The sequence below is a fragment of the Fistularia commersonii genome, chromosome 14 (genome assembly GCF_037954325.1).
Source record: "Fistularia commersonii isolate RoL2024-O1a breed Wild chromosome 14, RoL_Fcom_v1.0, whole genome shotgun sequence".
NCBI lineage: Eukaryota > Metazoa > Chordata > Actinopteri > Syngnathiformes > Fistulariidae > Fistularia > Fistularia commersonii.
In genome coordinates, this window is record NC_141297.1 from 9,840,236 (window position 1) to 9,859,731 (window position 19,496).

At 36.4% G+C, this 19,496-nt stretch overlaps 1 protein-coding gene across 2 annotated transcripts in view; it reads left to right on the forward strand.

The window, feature by feature from the left end:
• Window positions 1-3,629: 3,629 nt before the first annotated feature.
• LOC147227228 (oxysterol-binding protein-related protein 2-like) overlaps window positions 3,630-19,496 on the forward strand; it is a 28,121-nt gene continuing 12,254 nt past the window's right edge. The window contains exons 1-4 of one of the 2 annotated variants that reach the window (XM_086159954.1): window positions 3,630-3,719; window positions 13,671-13,969; window positions 17,806-17,932; window positions 19,197-19,272. In XM_086159954.1, coding sequence (XP_086016080.1) covers window positions 13,933-13,969; window positions 17,806-17,932; window positions 19,197-19,272 — 240 coding nt within the window. In that variant the 5' untranslated portion in view covers window positions 3,630-3,719; window positions 13,671-13,932. Of the gene's footprint in view, window positions 3,724-13,670; window positions 13,970-17,805; window positions 17,933-19,196; window positions 19,273-19,496 lie in introns of both variants that reach the window. The other variant, XM_086159955.1, reaches the window with a different exon arrangement.

A 19,496-nucleotide genomic window follows, 5' to 3' on the forward strand; every position in this document is an offset into this window, starting at 1 on the left:
AATGTCATGGTATTCTGAAGCTTTCCAGGTTCCATTCCCTGGAACTAAGAGGACACCACCTAGAGCAGGCCTGGCCAACTAGTGGCTCCCGAGCCACATGCAGCTGTTACGTTCTTGTTGATTTTCGTTTTTGTGTGTTTTTTTTTGCTGTACGCAAAGAACGCTGGAGCGGCACATGATTGCACAAGTAAAAAACACACACGCCTATCTCACCTCCTCCATACAACGCTCTTCCCTTTTCAGCTTCCACCACTCTGCTCTGGATGCTGGATACCAAACCCCCTCATCTCTTCATCAGCTCAAATGCCTGCACCAACATGTCCATTGAAGTCTGCACCACTCTCATCTCTGGGGATATTCTGCATCACTTCATCTAATTAATTCCAGAAATTCTCATTCTCCCCTAACTCACATCCCACCTGGGGGCATAGCCACTAACAACACTGAGTATCACACCTTCAATTTCCAGTTTCAGACTCACGAGACTATCAGACATTCTTTTCAGCCCCAGAACATTCCTAACAAACTCCTCCTTCAAGATAACCCCTACTCCATTTCTCTTTTTGTCAATACCGTGATAGTACACCTTAAAACCTGCTCCTAAGCTTCTAGCCTTACTACCTTTCCACCTGGTCTCCTGGACACACCGTATATCTACCTCCCTTCTCTGCATCATGTCAACCAACTCCCTACCTTTTCCTGTCATTGTCCCAGTATTCAAAGTGCCTACACTCAGTCTAAGACTCTTGCCTTTCCTCTTCTCTTTCTGCCTCTAAACACGCCTTCCTTCTGTCCTTCTTCGACCCACAGCAGCACAATTTCCACTGGTACCCTGTAGGTCATCGGCACCAATGGTGGTAGTTGTTAACCCGGGCCGCGATCGAGTCGGTATGAGATTCTTATGTTTGATTAGCATTTTTCATTTTGGCACAAGTTTTTCGCCAGATGACCTTACTGACACAACCCTCCACATTTATGCAGGCTTGGGACCGGCTCAGAGAGACACGGGCCTATGCCCCCAGAGGCTGGCTCAGGAAGAGACTGGCCTGTGCCCCTTTGAGGTTGCATTAATATATATATATAATTTAAACAACTGTGAAAAAAAAAGAATCCTTTCCGAAATAAAGGTTGCTCAGTTACCATCTCCCCTCACCAGACATTTCTTCCAAGTCACCTGATGGTGAGCTGGTATTTCTAGAAAGATAAAGCTATAACAAGAAATGGGTATATCTAAGCTATATGACCTTTACATAATTTGTGACTATAGATTTACATTTGGCAGACAGAACATCTTTTTTCATATTTGTGTTTTTAAAGTCTTTAACAGCCTTTATTATCTTGTGTAATGATTCAACCATTGGATAAATGAAAAGGTTTTTCCATTTGTTGTTTGAGGGGGAACAAATCTCTTGACAAACTCTATAACATCCAAGCTGGTTGAAGCTGTACCTGAAAGTAACTAAGAAACTGACAGAAACAATAGACATAAGAAAACCTGAAACCTGAAAGACAAACGTGTTAAAACTATTTGGTAATGATGATGCTCTGTTACCATGTGTTAGTAAGACAAGGTGTCATAAAGTTCAATTAGTAGTTTTGCCAGGCTACTTTTGGCTGTTTTGTACATTGAAATTTCATACGTTGAGATAAATATTTCATGTGGATTATTGTCATTTGGATTTTTCAAAACTGTAATTATTAACACATATCAGAGGAAACTTACAAGGAGACAAAGGACAACAAGAAAATAAGAAAATAAACTTACATTCAGCTCAATATTTAGATTATTGCCAAACAATATATACAAAATACCATTCTTGGGCAACTACGATCAATTGCTTACTTATCTTTTACCACCATCTTGTGGTGAGTAGTGGAACATGCAATGCAGACGATCCGTCATAAGGTCATAACAAAAAAAGGAAGTTTGTTTTGTTGTGCTTGCTTTTTTGTCTTGTTTTTTTTTCAAGATCAGAACTCCTTCTCAGCCACAGGTACTTTGAGGTTTAGCGTTAATTCGGCACAGTAAACCAGCAAAATCTTGTTTATTCACTGCGGGAATGAATAGCTCATTGTAGATTTCCCCATTAAATCATTTGAGGAAGTTCAGCGTGATTGATAGAATTGTGTCATGATTAAAGAACCAAAAATAAACGAAAAACATGGATAATAAATAATGGTTTCATCATCATCTACTTGTTTGTTTTTTGTCAAGTTAATGCAATGTACCTCCACAAGTAACAAAGTTATTTTGCATGTGTATATGTGTAAGATATTTGTACCAGATTTTCCCCATTTGATGCTCTTCTTGCCATGTTTTTCTTTGGGATTGACATTTCTTGAATTATGTCCTTATTCTGTAGTTCTTACTCATGTCCCCCCCCCAAATTTTTTTTTACCCCTCTCCGCTTTTTCCTGTGTACTGATATTTTCTGTAATTTTAGATACTTAGAGTTGGTAGGATATTTTGCAAATGTAAAGTATCAACAAGACATCATTTGTCTGCATGTTTGTGTATTGTGTATGTCTTTGGGGGCATTTGCATGTATGTCATGTGACTATTTCTTTGTGTGTGGTTGTGCATTTGTGATGCTCTGCGCCCAGCAAGCCTCAATGGAAACCATTTTCTCCTCTCCTCCACTGATCTCTGCATATTCCCTTCTCTCCTCCTCCTCCTCCTCCTACTCTCATGTTGTTTTTTTTTCTCATCCAGCCCCTGTTCTCTTTTCTGTTCCTCCCATTACACCATAATGCTTGTTATAAAATGGAAGGAAGAGAGAAAGACAGCTTGTTTTTCTTATGGCTGCTGGAACAACAAAAGATGAATGAAGTTAATTGTTTCTATTTACAGCCATAGGTCCAGTTAAATTTCAACTATGAGGCAAAAGTAGTGCTCAAAAAGTTTTTTGCATTTTCCCTTTGGTTTGTATTGAGCACCACCCGTAAGACAGTATGAGCAGTACTTCTACAATTTTATAACAAACAACAAACCAGGAATGCATCAGCTTTTGTTTGTTCACTGAGCAGAGATCTGTTAGCTGATAGCAAGAGGAAAAGCTCAAAAAATTGACATTCTGTATCAGCTCGAATCGGATAACTATAATAAATGATAATGAATCATTTTTTTCCCAGCTCATTCATTGATAGACAGTTATGAGGGAACTGGCTTAAAAAAAAAATCAGTGAAATCTTATGAAATTGTATTATGAACTGTAGATGAAGCCGGGGACAGTATAACCAAATACAACTATGATAAGAAGACTAAATAAATGTTTTTGTATATTTGTTCTTGTTTCATCATAACAATCACTATTGACACCACCACCACAATACTACTACTACTACTACTACTAATAATAATAATAATAATAATAATAATAATAACAATAACAACAACAACAGCAACAACAATAATAATGATATAATGATAATAATAATAATGATAATAATAATAATCATAAAAATCCTGGCTTGTATTTGACTTCATTCTCAATACTCAGTGTATTACTCAGTCTATTTTAGTTAACCCATCGGTCTGTATTCCTATTGGTCAGGTTCTGCATATGCTATGTCTGATTGGCTAGAAATCCTGTCCGCCGTTCATCCAACATCGTCCCCTTTGCCAGCGACTTCCGCTTCTGTGTCAGTCCCAGGCTCACGCAAGTTCCTCTTCATCTTTCCAGACTTGTCAGGTCGTTCGCCCTATACACACCGTGGAGGTAGGTGGGTAATTTTTTCAGACCTTTTACAGCGACGTTAATGGTTCGAAAGTGTTTTAGCGTTTCCAAAAATTCAATGTCTTCTGTTCACTAGATCGGTTTCCAACTATGCTAGGTATCCATCGCTTTATTTAGCCTGTCCGCTAACTTGAATACTAGCTGTCAAAATGCTCCATGGAGTCTTGTCAGTTTGGGCGGTTGGCTTGGTGAGAGTTATTAGGGGCGACAAGCAGTATACCATACAAGATTGTCCCATCTTTGCTACCATTTAACCGTCAACTGAGGATAACTGCAGTTTATCTCCGCAGTCTCATCTCTTGATAGTGTAAATGCTAACAATAGCAAGCCAACAGCTTCGGCAGGAATAGTGCAGTGGATTTTCCTTGGCAGTCGTTCGTATTGGACGCTCTGTAACGGTAATTGAGAAAGTAATTAAGCTTTCATTGCTTGTTGGTGTAGGACTAGTCAACATGGATAAATGCTATTTTAATACAACAGCATTAGAGATGAAAAAAAAAGAAACTAAAGCCAAGCACTCTCAGGTAAGGTGTAACTTATGAAGAAGGGAGTTACTGAAACCCGTCAGCCTCCCCAATCTAATCATGATTTTGTCGTTCGTTGACATCTTGGTCAATACCAGCTGCACTTATCTCGGGTGAGGTGTTGGCATATACCGCCACAAATCACAGTGAACTGCCTCAGCAAACAGTTAGAATGTTCCCTTGCCTGTTTAACGCCTCCCGCCTCAATCACCTTCTACATCTGACTCACAAGAAAGACTAAAAGCTTTTCCTTTAAATATTGGTGCACTATAGGTCATTGACGCCAAGGTCTGCTCTGACACAGCAGACTGTTTATCTGCTTGCCCTAACAGGATGATAATTCTGAGGCAGGGATTGTTCATTTGATTTAACTGGCCTTTCATGATGATGCCCAACACAAACATAACTCAGGTATAATTAATATCATCAAGGAACAGGGACATTGCAACAGGGCCTGAATGTTCAGTTGTTGTTGTATGCAATATTTAAAATGATTATCAGCCTGAAAATTTGTTGTTTTACCACTGCACTTTGCTTGAAGTTTGAGACCAGACATTGATCTTCATATGTATTTTCCTGTGATATTGATTACATTTTTGTACTGCAAAAGCTGATCAACTGAAAAAGTACAGGTTACCAACTGTAAAGTGTTGTGATCTCTATTGTTAGGTTAAAAACGTCTAGTTGCTGTATGCTTCTTGAAAAAAGAAGACCATATTACCACAGTACAGAATGTAATTTAAACATAGTCTTAAATCATTAGAGAAATTTCAAAGTTAAATTCAAGACTATTGGGTGTTACTGGACTTTTTCTTCATTACGTAACACACAAGACTATGTTCCCTAGGGCTAAAACTGTTTGGACTCAAGGGTGGGATGACAATGAGGTATCAGTAGACTTCTTTCCACCCTGCAGAACAGTTGTGGGACATTTAAATACTAACTGAGTTCTGTCTGGGGAAAAGCAAATTATGGCATCTGTTTATCACATTTATTGACATAATTAGATAAGTAAAGCAAAACTATTTTTTTTCCCTTTGTTTAAGCCTGGTCTCCTTAATAGTTAACCCTGATGTATGGTTCTGCCTCCAGCAGATGAGCCTTTTTCTTTTTTTTCATAACCAAACAAATATACTGATCACTTACCAGTCTTTCAGTTTGCTCTCTATCAACATTAGCCCATTTAAAAACATTAGGTTAAAAAAACAACTAAGCAGAGTCTCACATAGCATTTGAATGTTACAGCTTAAACAGTGGGTTTAATATATCCATCCATCCATCCATCCATCCATCCATCCATCCATCCATCCATCCATCCATCCATCCATCCATCCATCCATCCATCCATCCATCCATCCATCCATCCATCCATCCATCCATCCATCCATCCATCCATCCATCCATATCTGTTTTTCTTGAATCAAAAGTATTAGCAAAACTAGCAAGTGAAATCTACCTTAAACTGTTTATATAGGACTATTTTTTTCTGTAATATATTTTACAATTCAAGAATTATACTTAAAATTAATTGTTAATATCTGTTTATTCATTCATACAATATCTATTCCTGCGCTCACGTTCCTGATCGAGCCCATCCCATCATCCATCATTGGACAAGATGTGGGATACAACCATGACTGGTTGCAAAGTGATCACAGACCATGTTGATATATTGAAGATAAAAACAGCCATTCTAATGCAGAAGTTTAAAAGATACTAAAGCCTCCTTTTATGTATTAAATGGTGGACCTATTTTGCAATTAATACACTTGTTTTGTAACAAAGCATTTCTTTGAATGCCACAAGAAAAACTTCAATTGAATAATGTATATATAGGTGAAATCTATTTCATTAATTTTAAGAGGACAGGAAAGATATTTTGCAAAGAGGAATGTTGCAGCACTTGTCAGCCAAACACACAAGGAAGCTGACACATCAGTTGAATTTCTCATGAAGGTTACATTTTTTTGAACATAAGAAAGTTATGTGATTCACTTATACTCTGAGTTGGTGGGGAAAATATCTCTTCGAGTTATGAGACTTGGACATGAAGAATTACTTGCGTTTCATTATTTAAGATGTATGTTTTTCCTGTAAATCATTGTTAGGCAAACCGACAAGACTGTCTTATCAGTGAACAGTAAGACAGTAACAGGTGGGTTGCTCTGGACAAACACTCTCGTCTTATTGTGATTCATATGTGTGCAATGGGTTGCCTCATGGGGACAAGGCAAGGTTTGAGCTAATTCTGGTCTAGGCAACCATCCAAGCAACAGAGAAACAATTCAGTATGTATAATGCATGATAGAGCTGTGTTACATATTATCCAATCAGCAGCTAGTCTGACACTGAGCCATTGCACAGTTTGGCTTGATTCGCTCACAATCATCAGCTCCTGGGGCAGCAGGGAAAAGCTGCAACAATGGACCATTTGATCAACATTGTGGCATTATTTATTAATGTTGGTGACTAATATTAAAGGTATTATTTGAATATTGTCCTGTCTCAATTCCCCAAACAGAGGGACCATGCAAATTATAGTAAATATTGTATGTGGTCAAGTTAGTTTTTTCTTCCTTTCTTAGGAATCTACAATGACTTTGAAGACCAGAGTAGTAGAAGACCAAAGCAGTAAAAAGTAGCCAACTGGTTTGGTAAAAAGTTTATTGCTTTTCAAAAACATCAGAAATCTAGGCTGTGTTGCTTTACTAACTGACAGAATGTGAAGATAGCTAAAGTTAGTGTCTGTTGATTGACTATGACCTTGATGTCTGAGGACCTTAACAGAGGCAATATGAAAGATCATTAATTAAGACAATTTGCAGTGTTCTAAAGGTTTTGCAATAATCTGATATGAGAACTTAGTAAGTGATATTTATTTAAATTGCTTTTTTTTTATTTAAAATGAGAAATTGGGAGGTATTTTTCCCTTTCACAATTTCATTATTTCTTTTGACACACAATGAGTAACATTTAGAATAATTTAGAGAACCACATACCCTTCTGCAGAACAAAAGGAAATTAATGTATTGTTCAATGACATATCTTTATAAAAACATGTTTTAGTATCACAATAACCCTTCAGCAAAGCAGCAAATATCCCCCTGTACCTCACTCTCCCAGCTAAAGAAGTCACAAGCCAGTACAGTTCAGAACTCTGTTGATAACAGTAACTGCCCTTGTGTTAAATGTGCTAAATAAGGAATGCCATGGTGTTGGCTTTATCAAGTGTGAACACCTTAAATACTTTGCAAGGCTAGATGCAGAGCAGGCTTTGCAAGAGGGATTAAATGTCATCCTTGAAGGTGCTTAGTCATGCTAAGTTGTGTGCGTGTGTGCATGCGTGCGTGTGTGCTTCTGTGCACTCAGCATCCTCTTCAAAAAATTGCTCAGTGTTTGAGTAGAGTAGGGTTTTCCTTTGTTCTTTTGGCAGAATTATGAACAAGACAAACTACTATTTGATATCAGAAGCCAAGACTCAAAGTAACTTGAAAGTCATACCCCTTGAAAGAGCAAGCCCAAGTCTGGATTGGAAAGGGGATTTTATGCAGGCAAATTTATTGTTAAACTATGCTTATTTGGAAAAGCCTGCTATTTGATAATGATTTAGCAATATGCCCCATTTTGAAAATATAATTATTTCTAACAAATCCCCCAGGCCAATTCTGTCTTTCATCCATTTGGGGACTTGTGTATCCAAATTCAACTTGCTTCCTTTCTCCTCATTCATTCCAGATTATTTAAGCCATAGCTCCTGGACATGTTTTCAGTATTACAGAAATTAAGACAGTATTTAACATTTATTGAAATTATGATTTATTTATTTATTTATTTATTTATTTATTTACATCTTAACACACATGCACTGACCACCTTGTTTCTCATCTGTTATATTGTTATGTTACCACTTGCATGTTTTAAGGACAGACTGCTGTCTCCTTGTCCTCCATTTTCCTATATTTTCAGTCTCCTAGGTGTTGATATTTAAGCTGTCAAAGGACTGTAGTACTGCTGTGGTTGCTTCAAGTTTAATTTCCATTTTGCTGACCAGTCATCAATGTAGGCCGTAGAATAAGTCATCCTCTTTGCTGGACTGATACTATTGATGATAGAATGTTGCCCCCCCCATCTTCCTATGTGTGAATGTACTCCAACAAGGTTAGTCTTGTGATTGAGAGGGAACAAATTTGATGTCATACTGGTGGTCACACAAATTCATTTATTGGCTATGAACATTTAAATTCTAGCCTTGTGACTTACATTTGTGTACTTCAATTTAATAAATGTACTTCAATTTCTAACCCTGAAGCTTATCTGATTTGTCATACTTTTTTTTTACAATAACGCTGTTTTAATGACATTGATTTCCCTGATGTAACTGATACAAATGGCTGTGAAATAATGCATATGGTTGTTTTAAGTTATCTATGTTGTTTAACTTATATAATTAGTGTTATTTAGTGTTAATGTTATTTTATTCAGCCTTGAAGTGCTGCCATAATCTGTCAGGTGAACATGAAACCAGCAATGGTATCGCGGTGTGACATAGCAGTGCAGTGAGTCTACTTTGTAGTTTCTTATACTCTAAAACAAGGAAACCAGTTTATCTTGTCTTGGTGACCAATGACTAACAATTTCATCACATTGAAGTTGACCATGATGTGGGCTTGTACTGACTGATAGGATTGCTCATATCTGCACCAAGCAGTCATGAGAATTTTGCTCAGCCGCATCTGTACTCCTAGGTTAACCCCTAAATATTTTACAACTGTGATTTTGTCCTTGTTTGTTAGCAGTAAGAGAACAAAGGGAGCTACTTATCTATTTCATGAGTGTGTGTGTTCTTTGTAAAAGTCATGGGCCTTTGTAAATAACATCAACATGACCCAGAGAGACCAAGCAGACCTAGAAATCTAAATCCCCTTTAATGAAAGCACATGCTACACTAGTGGTCTCTCACATTTCATACATTTTAAAATATCGATTCTTAACAGCTAAGTTATATTACTTTAACTGGCCCCTCATTTAAAGTCTTACACTTGTTGCAAGATGGCAATCGTACAGTTTTGGTGGGTTCATGCACCTTAAGCTAAATGTGAGTTTTTTTCTCCACAGCTGGAGAGAGAATTGTTCCAGATATGTCATGCACCCTCCTATAGAAAAGAAAACACAATTGATGTAGCCCATGGGTAAATTTTTACACAGTATTACACTACAGTTTTTTCACATTTTAAAAATTGTGATATTAACTGTACTCACTGTTAAAGTTCATCTGGAGTCACAAGGGAAGTGATCAAGAATTGCAAAATTGGAAGCATTGTTAATGGGATTTCTGTCAGTCAAATCCAACCTGTCTCTATGTTCTTTCTCATTTATTTTGACTCCCAGTGTATCAGTTTTCTTAGATACCTATTAGTACAACTATAAAATGTATATACAATGTTAGCGTCTAAGAAATTTAAATTATTTGGTCTTGTTTTAGGTTTGTTATGTTTCTAGGAATCAATTACTAGCAACCTGTTGTGGAAATATTTTACTTGAGCTATTCACCCTCTCTGCATCTCTGCAGAGCAAGCAATCACTGAATACTCACACACTCCTAGGAATATGTCCTGTCAACTTCAGTTTCTTTTGTGTTCCAGCAGTAGAAATGGAAAAAAACCAACTCATTTAGTGCACAGTCGAGGCTATTTATATCCGTGATAGTTGACAATAAATGCCTGTTAAATTTAAAAAGAGACTGCTTTCTTTCATACACAAGTTTTGCACATGATTAACAACTAGCTATAATTGTTTTCTCAGTCATTTATTTCCTAAAAAGTAGGATTTAATGAAACCGCTTTTAAAAAGCATCCATAAATACTTGTCTTCCTTGGTAATCTTGGTGTCTTGGTAATCAAATAGATATATTGAGACATTTGCATTTTTTGAGTGTGTAATGGCTGTGCTTATTACTGCATATGGCTGCGCTACACAACATCTATAAACTTCTCACCTTAAATATGCAATGCATATAATAATGCTGTCCAGAAAACAAGAGCGGCCTCATGTTTAGTTCTAATTTAGAATATTCCAAGGCAACCCTAGAGTTGGATTCAGATGATGTCTCAGCAGTTTTTTTTTTTTATCTTGCAAATAAGAAATGCCATGGCAATTATTTTCATAAAATTGGAAGCATAATGAGAAAACATAGATATTACAATAAAGTTAATATATGAAGATATTTCCAATGATCAGTTAGTTTATCAAATAACATGCTCTTCCTCTATGCTTAACTTTATAATGTTATTTAAATGCCCCCTTGCCTATTGCTCTTTATTATTAATAACTATTTTATTTGCATTGTTCTATGTCAGTTGACATTTGCCAAAATTATTACACTTATGGGCTATTAGATGGGCTAACAAATTTAACCAAAATGTTGATTAAAGCAAGACTTTGGCATTTAATGTTGTCATCACCTTGTATGGGCCTAAATCTATAAAATTTATATCTGTTTTTGTCTGGGGGCAAATATTAGATCTAATATGGGTCCTTAAATAAAAGTTGACCTCTAATTATTCCTTGAATGAATTCTATAAAGCAAGGTTCAGATTTCACTGGTTTAAACAAAGAAACAAAAAACATACAAAACAAAAACATTCAGTTCCTGTTTGAAACATTTTAGTTTGGTCTGTTTTTGCAGCTCCACTCTTCTTCTCAGCATATGCTGACATACAGTATGGTAAAGGTTGTAAAGGTGTGTCAACTTTTGAGATATTGTTGGTGTGTGGAAAATAAGGTCAGAGAATATATATAAAAATATACTTATATATATATATATATATGTTTGCAACTTCACTGCATAGCATTTGACTATCTGGCCCACTATCTGGCATTACCACAGGTCTTGTTTCATTTTTTTTTTCTCTCTCATTCCCTCTCCCTCTTTCTGCCTGTCTCTATTCTACTATCTCTGTTTCACTAGTTCTATATTTTCAAGGCTTCCAGAGGACAGCAAAGACAGACAGTGCTTGGCAACTATCTTTCCTCTGCTCTTGTGATTTCAATTGCAGCCTTGTTAGGTTTCCTTAGTCCTTCTTGAGGTTTCATAATTTTAGATAGTAAGCTATTGTGATATGACTGACTGTATATTTTGCTTGATTTCATTGTGGCTACATTATTTTACATGATATGTAGTTTGGGCTGACATAGAGATACTCTTGAATGAAAACATATATGTTGATGGAGGTCATATAATCAACGCCTATTGTACTTTTTGTACTTTCATTTATCCCAAAAATTCTGTTTCCTTTCTTTTTTTAATTAAAATAGCTGTCTAACAAAATTGTCTCAGTCAAAGACTCATGGATTAATTAATAATTGTTACTTGATTAATTATTTGAATGTGTATTCAGAAGTTTGGTATTGATTTATTTAAGGGTATGTGCAAATACAGGAATGCACAATATAGACAAAGAGATCTAAGCCCATTAAATTGTGAAGCTATAAATGTAGGTAATAAGATATTAAAGGATTTCATGTACTCGGGGTCAACAGTCTTGAGCAACGGAGAGTGTGGAAGAGAGCTGAAGAGACTGATTCAAGCAGGTTGGAATGGATGGAGAAAAGGGCCACTGGTACCATGTGAAGACCGTATAATCAGCCAGAGTGAAAGGAAAGGTGTAAAAGACAGTGGGGAGACCAGCGATGCTGTATGGCCTGGGAACAGTAACATTAACGAAAAGACAGGAGGCAGAGCTAGAGATGAATATGCAATGATTCTCTCTGGGAGTGATGAGGATATATAGGATAAGAAATATGTCTAACAGAGGAACAGCATGATGGATGTTTTGGAGAGAAGGTCAGAGAGGCCAGGCTGAGGTGGTTTGGTCATGTAGGGATAGTGAATATATTGGTAGACGGATGCTGGAATTGGAGCTGTCAGGCAGGAGGTCTCGAGGAAGACTAAAGAGAAGATTTATGGACGTAGTGAGAGAGGATACGAAGGTAGTTTGTGTGAGAGGAGGATACAGAGAATAGGGTTAGATGGAGAAGATTGATTCGTTGTGGCGATCCTTGAAGGGAAAAGATGAAAGAAGAATAAGAAGATATTAAAGCTCAGTTTAAACTTAAATTTTGGAGGTGTGTTTTATCCTGTGTCTGTGAATGGTACCATGTCTGTCATGTTATGTAACTACTCATGAGTGCAGAATGCAAGGGAACCCATTCAACAAGTGTTAGTCATATTTTGTCTCATATTTTCAAAAGTGATCTCACCCAACAGAATCTACATTTTAAGCTTGATACAAATTTCAAATCATTTGAGTATCTCTAGATTTGATAATGAATACATACTACAAAAGATATAGCACAGTTAATATAAATTCTCTACCACTATGGTAGGGTTTCATCTATGGTGGCAGCACATAGTACAGCCTGCTTGGCCAAACCTAATGATAACTTGCACCATTAACCACAGGAAAAGTTTTATGAATGCCATCAGATGCAACTTTGGCTTGAAATGAAGGCGCTCAAGATTTTAAAACTTGATAAACTAAATGTGTATTTATTGTACCACCCTAATTAAGCAATTTTCCCCTTGGGGATCAATAAAGTATTCTGATTCAACCTTGTATTTCAATGGTTTGAAAGGAACAATCATACAATATATAAATAACTCACTTTACCCCTCTCTTCCCCCATTTCTTTATTTTCTAGTTGTAATGGTGATCAAGGAAGGGAGTTTGGAATTTTCAGGAGTCTGTGTCTTGTACACGAGGAAACAAAGAACCAGAATTCCTAACACCGGTGTCCTAATTATGTAACTACCACACCAGAAAACTCTGTTTGTACTCACTGGCCCATGATGGAGACGATTGCCAATTAGCAAGAGTAAATTTTCAGCCGGTACCCTGAATCGCAGAGACACCCTGAATGTTTCTTTGTCATTTGATATCTAATCATTTCCCAGACAGGCGAACTATTATCCTATTACATAAGAAATGTAAAATATTAGCAACTACAGTGGGTGAGCAAAATTGGCTTAATATAAACATGTTGATTTATTTTATCCACAGATTTTACTTCATCCTAAGTAAGCTCTGGTAAACTCAAATGCCCAATCTTTGGCTGAAATGGTGCTAAGCTTAGTCACAGAAAATGGTTTCTGTGATTTTTCAAACAGTCGGAGACTATCATATCTCCAGTGCTCCCTCTCTAGGGACATCGAAAGAACATCACATGAGTTCTGCAATGTTGGTCAGAAGCTAACAGCTAAGCTATGAGCTAAAAACAAAGTTAAGCACAAAATGTGCATAAGTAGGGCTTCATGAATATGTTTTTTTTTTTTTGCATAATGCTCCTGATGATTGCTCATGGATACAGAGCCTCTGTGAAATTGAAGCCATGTTTCGTTTTATTTCCACAGGTGTTTTTTCTATTTGCTTCACTCTACAAAGCCAAAGAAGCAGAAGTCTGTACTCCTCAGCCATCCTTCTACTGTCAGATGACCAAACATCAAATTGGACAATACATTGGGCCAACATTGGGCTGTTGCTACAGAGACACTTTGAAGCAAGATTGAATGAAAGGTCTTTCTCCAGAGGAAGTTTGAGAAGCCACCACCAGAAAAAAATATGTGTTAGAAGTTGAACATCTGTCCTAAACGACTAGTTGGCTTTGACTAGAAGATGAGCAATGAGGATGAGTTCTATGATGCTGTCACAGGTAGGTGTCTGGGAGTATTTTGACGAAGTTTGTACTTATTTACACAAATACAATTCTTTTCACGTAGACATGAGTGCAATAAGGTGAAAATGTTTTGAAGATTTTTAGTAATTTTGTATTTCTGTAATTAAAGTTTGATTTTCTTTCTATTGGCACTATTTTTCTTTTCATCCAGCTTTCTTTATAGACTAATGAATTATGCAGGTAAGTAGAAGAGCACAGGACGGAGAAATACTCTGCCTCAAAAGCTTTGCCAAAGTCTTGATGCTCATTAAGTATTTATTGCTTCTGTTTATAATCGGTATTCTAACTTGTCTCCAGTTGTCCTGACCACAGAAACATAATACCATCTGATGCAATGTAGACTACATTTATCTGATTATTACTTCAATATTTTAAGAGTCTGCTGCCTCGGGGTCCTAATGACTGATGACAGCAATAGCTGGAAGTCAATGAGAGTTTTCTTGTTTTCAATAGGCTCAGATGCTTTCTTTTTTTTAGTTTCTTTACCTGCACAAGGTTGGGAAGGAAATGTGAGATAGACCAAAGTAGTTATAGTAATTGAACAAAAAAATATAAAGTTCCATAAAAACACTTAAAATATCTGTTTTTAATGTTTCAGTTTATGAAAAATAGTTTAAGTAATTTAGCTATTTAAATCATATGTTTGAGAAAACTGAATCCATCATGCCGCTTTGATTCCAAAGGACGCTTTGCATTATTTTTCTACCTCTCCTGAGTGATTATTTACTTTGAGAGAATAAATTTGAATGAAATTGTCATGTTCTGGCACTGAGATGCTGAGAGAACGTGTGTACTTGGGGGGGCAGCGCGAGCAAGAGAAAGGCCCTTACAGTTGTATTGCTTCATCCTGAATACTTTTTCAGCATTGAAATTATTCACATATTCCTCAGAGAAAATATACATCCCTTTTCTGATAATCCTCAAATGTTAGCAAATGTCAGATATCTGTGTGTAGTGATATTTTAGAATAGAAAGGGATTAAGCTTTCTGTAGCAGATTGTAGTTGAGTGTATTTCGTTTGTAGAGCATCATTTTTTTTTTTTTTTTTTAAACAATTATAAGCAGCTTAATTCTGTCTATTTACTTTCATTTCCACATCCATTTGTTTACTTGAAACTGCTAAGCATATATGTTTATGCTGAAAACTTTGCTGATATTATTTCTGGTGTGTGTGCTAGTGCGCGTGCACATGGGCATGCTTGCGCATGTCTGCTTGTGTTTCCATCTGTCTCTGGCATTATTGTGATCATCTTACTCATCTGAGACAGATGCAGAACGGTTTGTATATATTATTCATAAGTGCGTATTCACAGGGTCAGCTGTGTACATTATCTTTTGGCATCTTGCTTAGTCTTTTATCTGTAATCATCCTCAAGTCTAAGAATAATTGCAACAACATTTTGCTCATTTTTTTCTTCAAGGCTATCAATAAATCTTTAAACTATTCTTGTTCTTACCTAAAGGCAGGATTATATCTGAGTTTTGAGTCTTTGTTTTGAATAAAACATTATGTGTAATTCTGGGCTACATTTATGCCAAGCAATAGTTTATCTTTGCACTTTAACTTGAGTGTGTTTTATGTTTTTTTGGAAGTATAAATAACTTTGTTCATGATTTGCAAGCCTCCATGACTGCTGTGTGTGCAGGTTGTCTGATTCTTGTCAGTGGGTTATCTCAGTAAAACATTCCATTTCATCCATCTAAACAGGGTACATTTTTAGAAATTTTTAAATAGTTTGAAAATACAGATCAAAATACCTTGAAAACTACTCCAACCCTACATAATAGCCAATAACCTTTTTCTTTTTCTTTTAATGGCTTCTAACCCAATTTTTTTTTTTTTTTCTTTTTTTTACATGAACCGTTTTGCTTTTTTAATTGATCAAGTAGTGTGGTAATGCTTAAACAACCTTAAACCAACTTATCTTTTCCTTTTACTTTTGCTGCAATATCTAACCAGGCAGAAACTTATTTATAAATGGCAGATTGTGAGGAGGACAGTTGCCTAAGTAACAGGGACAGTGACCAAGCAGTCGTCTTGTTGTCCCATCTTAGCATCTGCTTGTTTTCAAAATAACAGATAAACATTAAACATTCTGGTTCTTCCTGTGTAACAACAAAGAATCCTGTCCACATCCGGAAAAAATAAATAAATAAATAAAACTGCTGTGAGATACGCCAGTGCAGGGCTCATTCACATTAACACTGGTGCGCTTTGTGTCCGCAAATGTAAAACCATCTGTGCTTCACTTTTGTGACAAATGAGCAATCCCTTTAAATGAAACGATCCACCTTTCAGTGTTATATTTACTCAATGATCAAAAGCCCAGCACATAGCTGCATAATAAAATGTTCTCCTTAAGATATTCTTTCATTGTAAATGTTCAGCTTGAACAGAAATGTTATAAATAATTGACTTGTGGGTTTATGTGTAAATTTCAACCACATGCTGCTTTTTGCTCTCTGACTTATCATTTTAAGGTTTTGTTTCATCCTTTTTCACGTTTGTCCAAGTATTCAAAAATCAAAATGTTGATGCTATAGCAGAACGTGTTGTAAAAAGCCTCATCATTTGCCCACTTTTACTTTTTAGGTTGTGGACCTCAGCAGGGAAAAGGGAACTGTAACAATTGATTGATTGAAATTCTTTTTTTATAGCTGTCTAACAAAATTGTCTCAGTCAAAGACTCATGGATTAATAATAATTGTTACTTGATTAATTATTTGAATTTGTATTCAGAAGTTTGGTATTGATTTATTTAAGGGTATGTGCAAATACAGGAATGCACAATATAGACAGTGATTTAAGCCCATTAAATTATAAATCTATAAATGTAGGTATTATGATATTAAAAGATTTCAGGTACTTGGGGTCAATAGTCCTGAGCAGCGGAGAGTGTGGAAGAGAGGTGAAGAAAAGTGTTCAAGCAGGTTGGAATGGGTGGAGAAAAGTGTCTGGGGAACTATGTGATAGAAGACCCAATAATTGACCAGAGTGAAAAGAAAGGTGTACAAGTCAGCGGTGAGACCAGCGATGCTGTATGGCCTAGAAATTGGAACGATAATGAAAAGACTGGAGGCAGAGCTAGAGGTTGCAGAGATGAAGATACTATGGTTCTCTTTGGGAGAAACAAGGATGTATTGGATAAGGAATAAGTCTATCAGAGGAACAGCACATGTAAGATGTTTTGGAGAGAAGGTCAGAGAAGCCAGGCTGAGGTGGTTCGGTCATGTACAGAGGAGGGATAGTGAATATATTGGTAGATGGATGCTGGAATTGGAGCTGCTAGGCAGGAGGTCTAGAGTAAGACCAAAGAGAAGATTTATGGACATAGTGAGAGAGGATACGAAGCTGCTTGGTGTGAGAGAGGAGGATACAAAGAATATGGTTAGATGGAGAAGGTTGATTCGCTGAGGGGAGAAGTCACTGTGAAGGGAAAAGCCAAAAGGAGAAAAAGAAGAAGACTGATTTAAAAACAAACAAACAAAAAAAAGACATAGAAAAGCATTGAATGCTCAAAGACAAAAATAAAGTAGGTTAATAATCCAAACTGAAAGGAATTGTCCAATGTTTTGGTAATGTGGTCTTGGTAGCCAGTGTCCCTACTTGTATCAATATAGTTAAGAATGTACTTCTTGGTCATTATAGTATTTCAACTCAACTCGATCTTGAAAACCAGGATGTATCATACTTCAGTAAGGCAGCTTGTTTAACATTTTGTGGGTTATAATGGAAATGGGACCTGTATATATATACTTGGTATTTCTGGCACCCCCAAATAAAGACTTACGTGGCGGGTTTTTTCCCACAGGCCTGGATTCAGACGAGTCCTACGAGGGTTTGTCAGAGGCCAGTTACAAGGATGCGCTAGTTTTCGAGAGCAGCAGTCAGAAAAACAATGGATCTACGCCTCAGCAGAATGGCATCAAGAAGCACAGGTACTGCTGCATTCCTGCACCACCCTCACCATGCAGGCTGCTTCTGCTTTAAATGTATGCTTATTTCTGTTTTATAGATTTCAAAACTAACCAAAGTATCTGAATCATTTGGGAAATCTATTTGATTTTTTTTACCTTGTTTATTATTACTTGAAAGAAAGGAATATATTTGAAGAAAAGTTACTTTGTCTTTGCCTGTTTAAGTCTTCCCTTGCCTCTGATTTAGTGGCTGAAGGACTTCATTATTGCATAATGAGACCGTTATAATTGATTTGCAGGTTTTAAATTTTGATAGTCATATTTCATCAGTTTCTGATAAACTTTGCTTAAGTGCAATGTGATACCATGATTTGTAGATTTACTTCAGTGCATGCTTACAATTGGTGGGTAAGAACAAACCAGTCTAGTTTTCACAGGACAAATCCCATGTTCTAATCATGCTGTGTTTTTTTTTCCTTAACCACACCTTTAATAAGTTAAACAAATTTTTGTAGACTTAGAGCTTTTGTTTTTTTGCAACAAATTTGAGTTTACCCGATTTTCAATTTATTCTATTTGGAGGGCAAGATTAGCTTTTGTTTATCTTCTTGATCATTTTTACAGGAACTTTTTTTTTTATAATAAAGATTGTCATCAAATTTTTTTTAACTGCTTTTTCACGTTCACACATCTCCTGAAATGGGGGTGAAGTGGCACAGGAGGAAGAGCAATCGTCTTTTGAACGGAACATTCCTAGTTTGTCGGCTCCTCCTAGTGTGTCGAAGTGTTGTTGATCAAGACATTGAACCCCTTACTGCTCCCCTGGCACTGGTGGACAGCAGCCTACTGAAAATCCATGATGGGTTAATTGCAGAGAACGAATTTCCCCACAGGGATTAATAGAGGAAAAATTATTATTAAATACACTTTTTTTCTGCATGTGTTTGCCACCCAGACATTTGATTTAGCCAAATCATGGGTAATTTCTTCATCTCAGAATTGGTCAGCAATCATAATGGACCACATATTTATCTTACAGTTTTAGTACACATGGTTTTCATCCTTATGTTTGTTTTGTAGATCATATTACATTTGTGTTTTTTTGATCTTTAAAGCTCTTATTGAAACAATGCAGGTGGTAAACTGTTGTTTGCTCTATTTGTGTGTGTGTGTGTGGGGGGGGTACCAAACCCCCTGTAAACCACATCATACATTAAGAGAATCTGTGTTTACAATATATATCCTTACCACTAATAAACATTTTTCTCTTCCTATTCCTTTTCAGAACATCATTACCTTCACCCATGTTTTCAAGAAACACTGTTAGTGTTTGGAGTATCTTAAAGAAATGCATTGGACTGGTAAGAAGTTATTTGCAGATGTTAATCCTATACTATCATAAACTGCTTTTCTATGTTTATACTACACTGCAGCATTGCTGTTAAAAGGTTTGCAAATATTTTTGACTCACATAAAGCTCCTTTGGTTAGTGGTAATGTGATTTTGATGAAGTTAAATATTTACAAGAACTCTTCCTGGTCTTTATTGACTATACAGTCAGCAATAAAGCAGTTAATGGTACTAT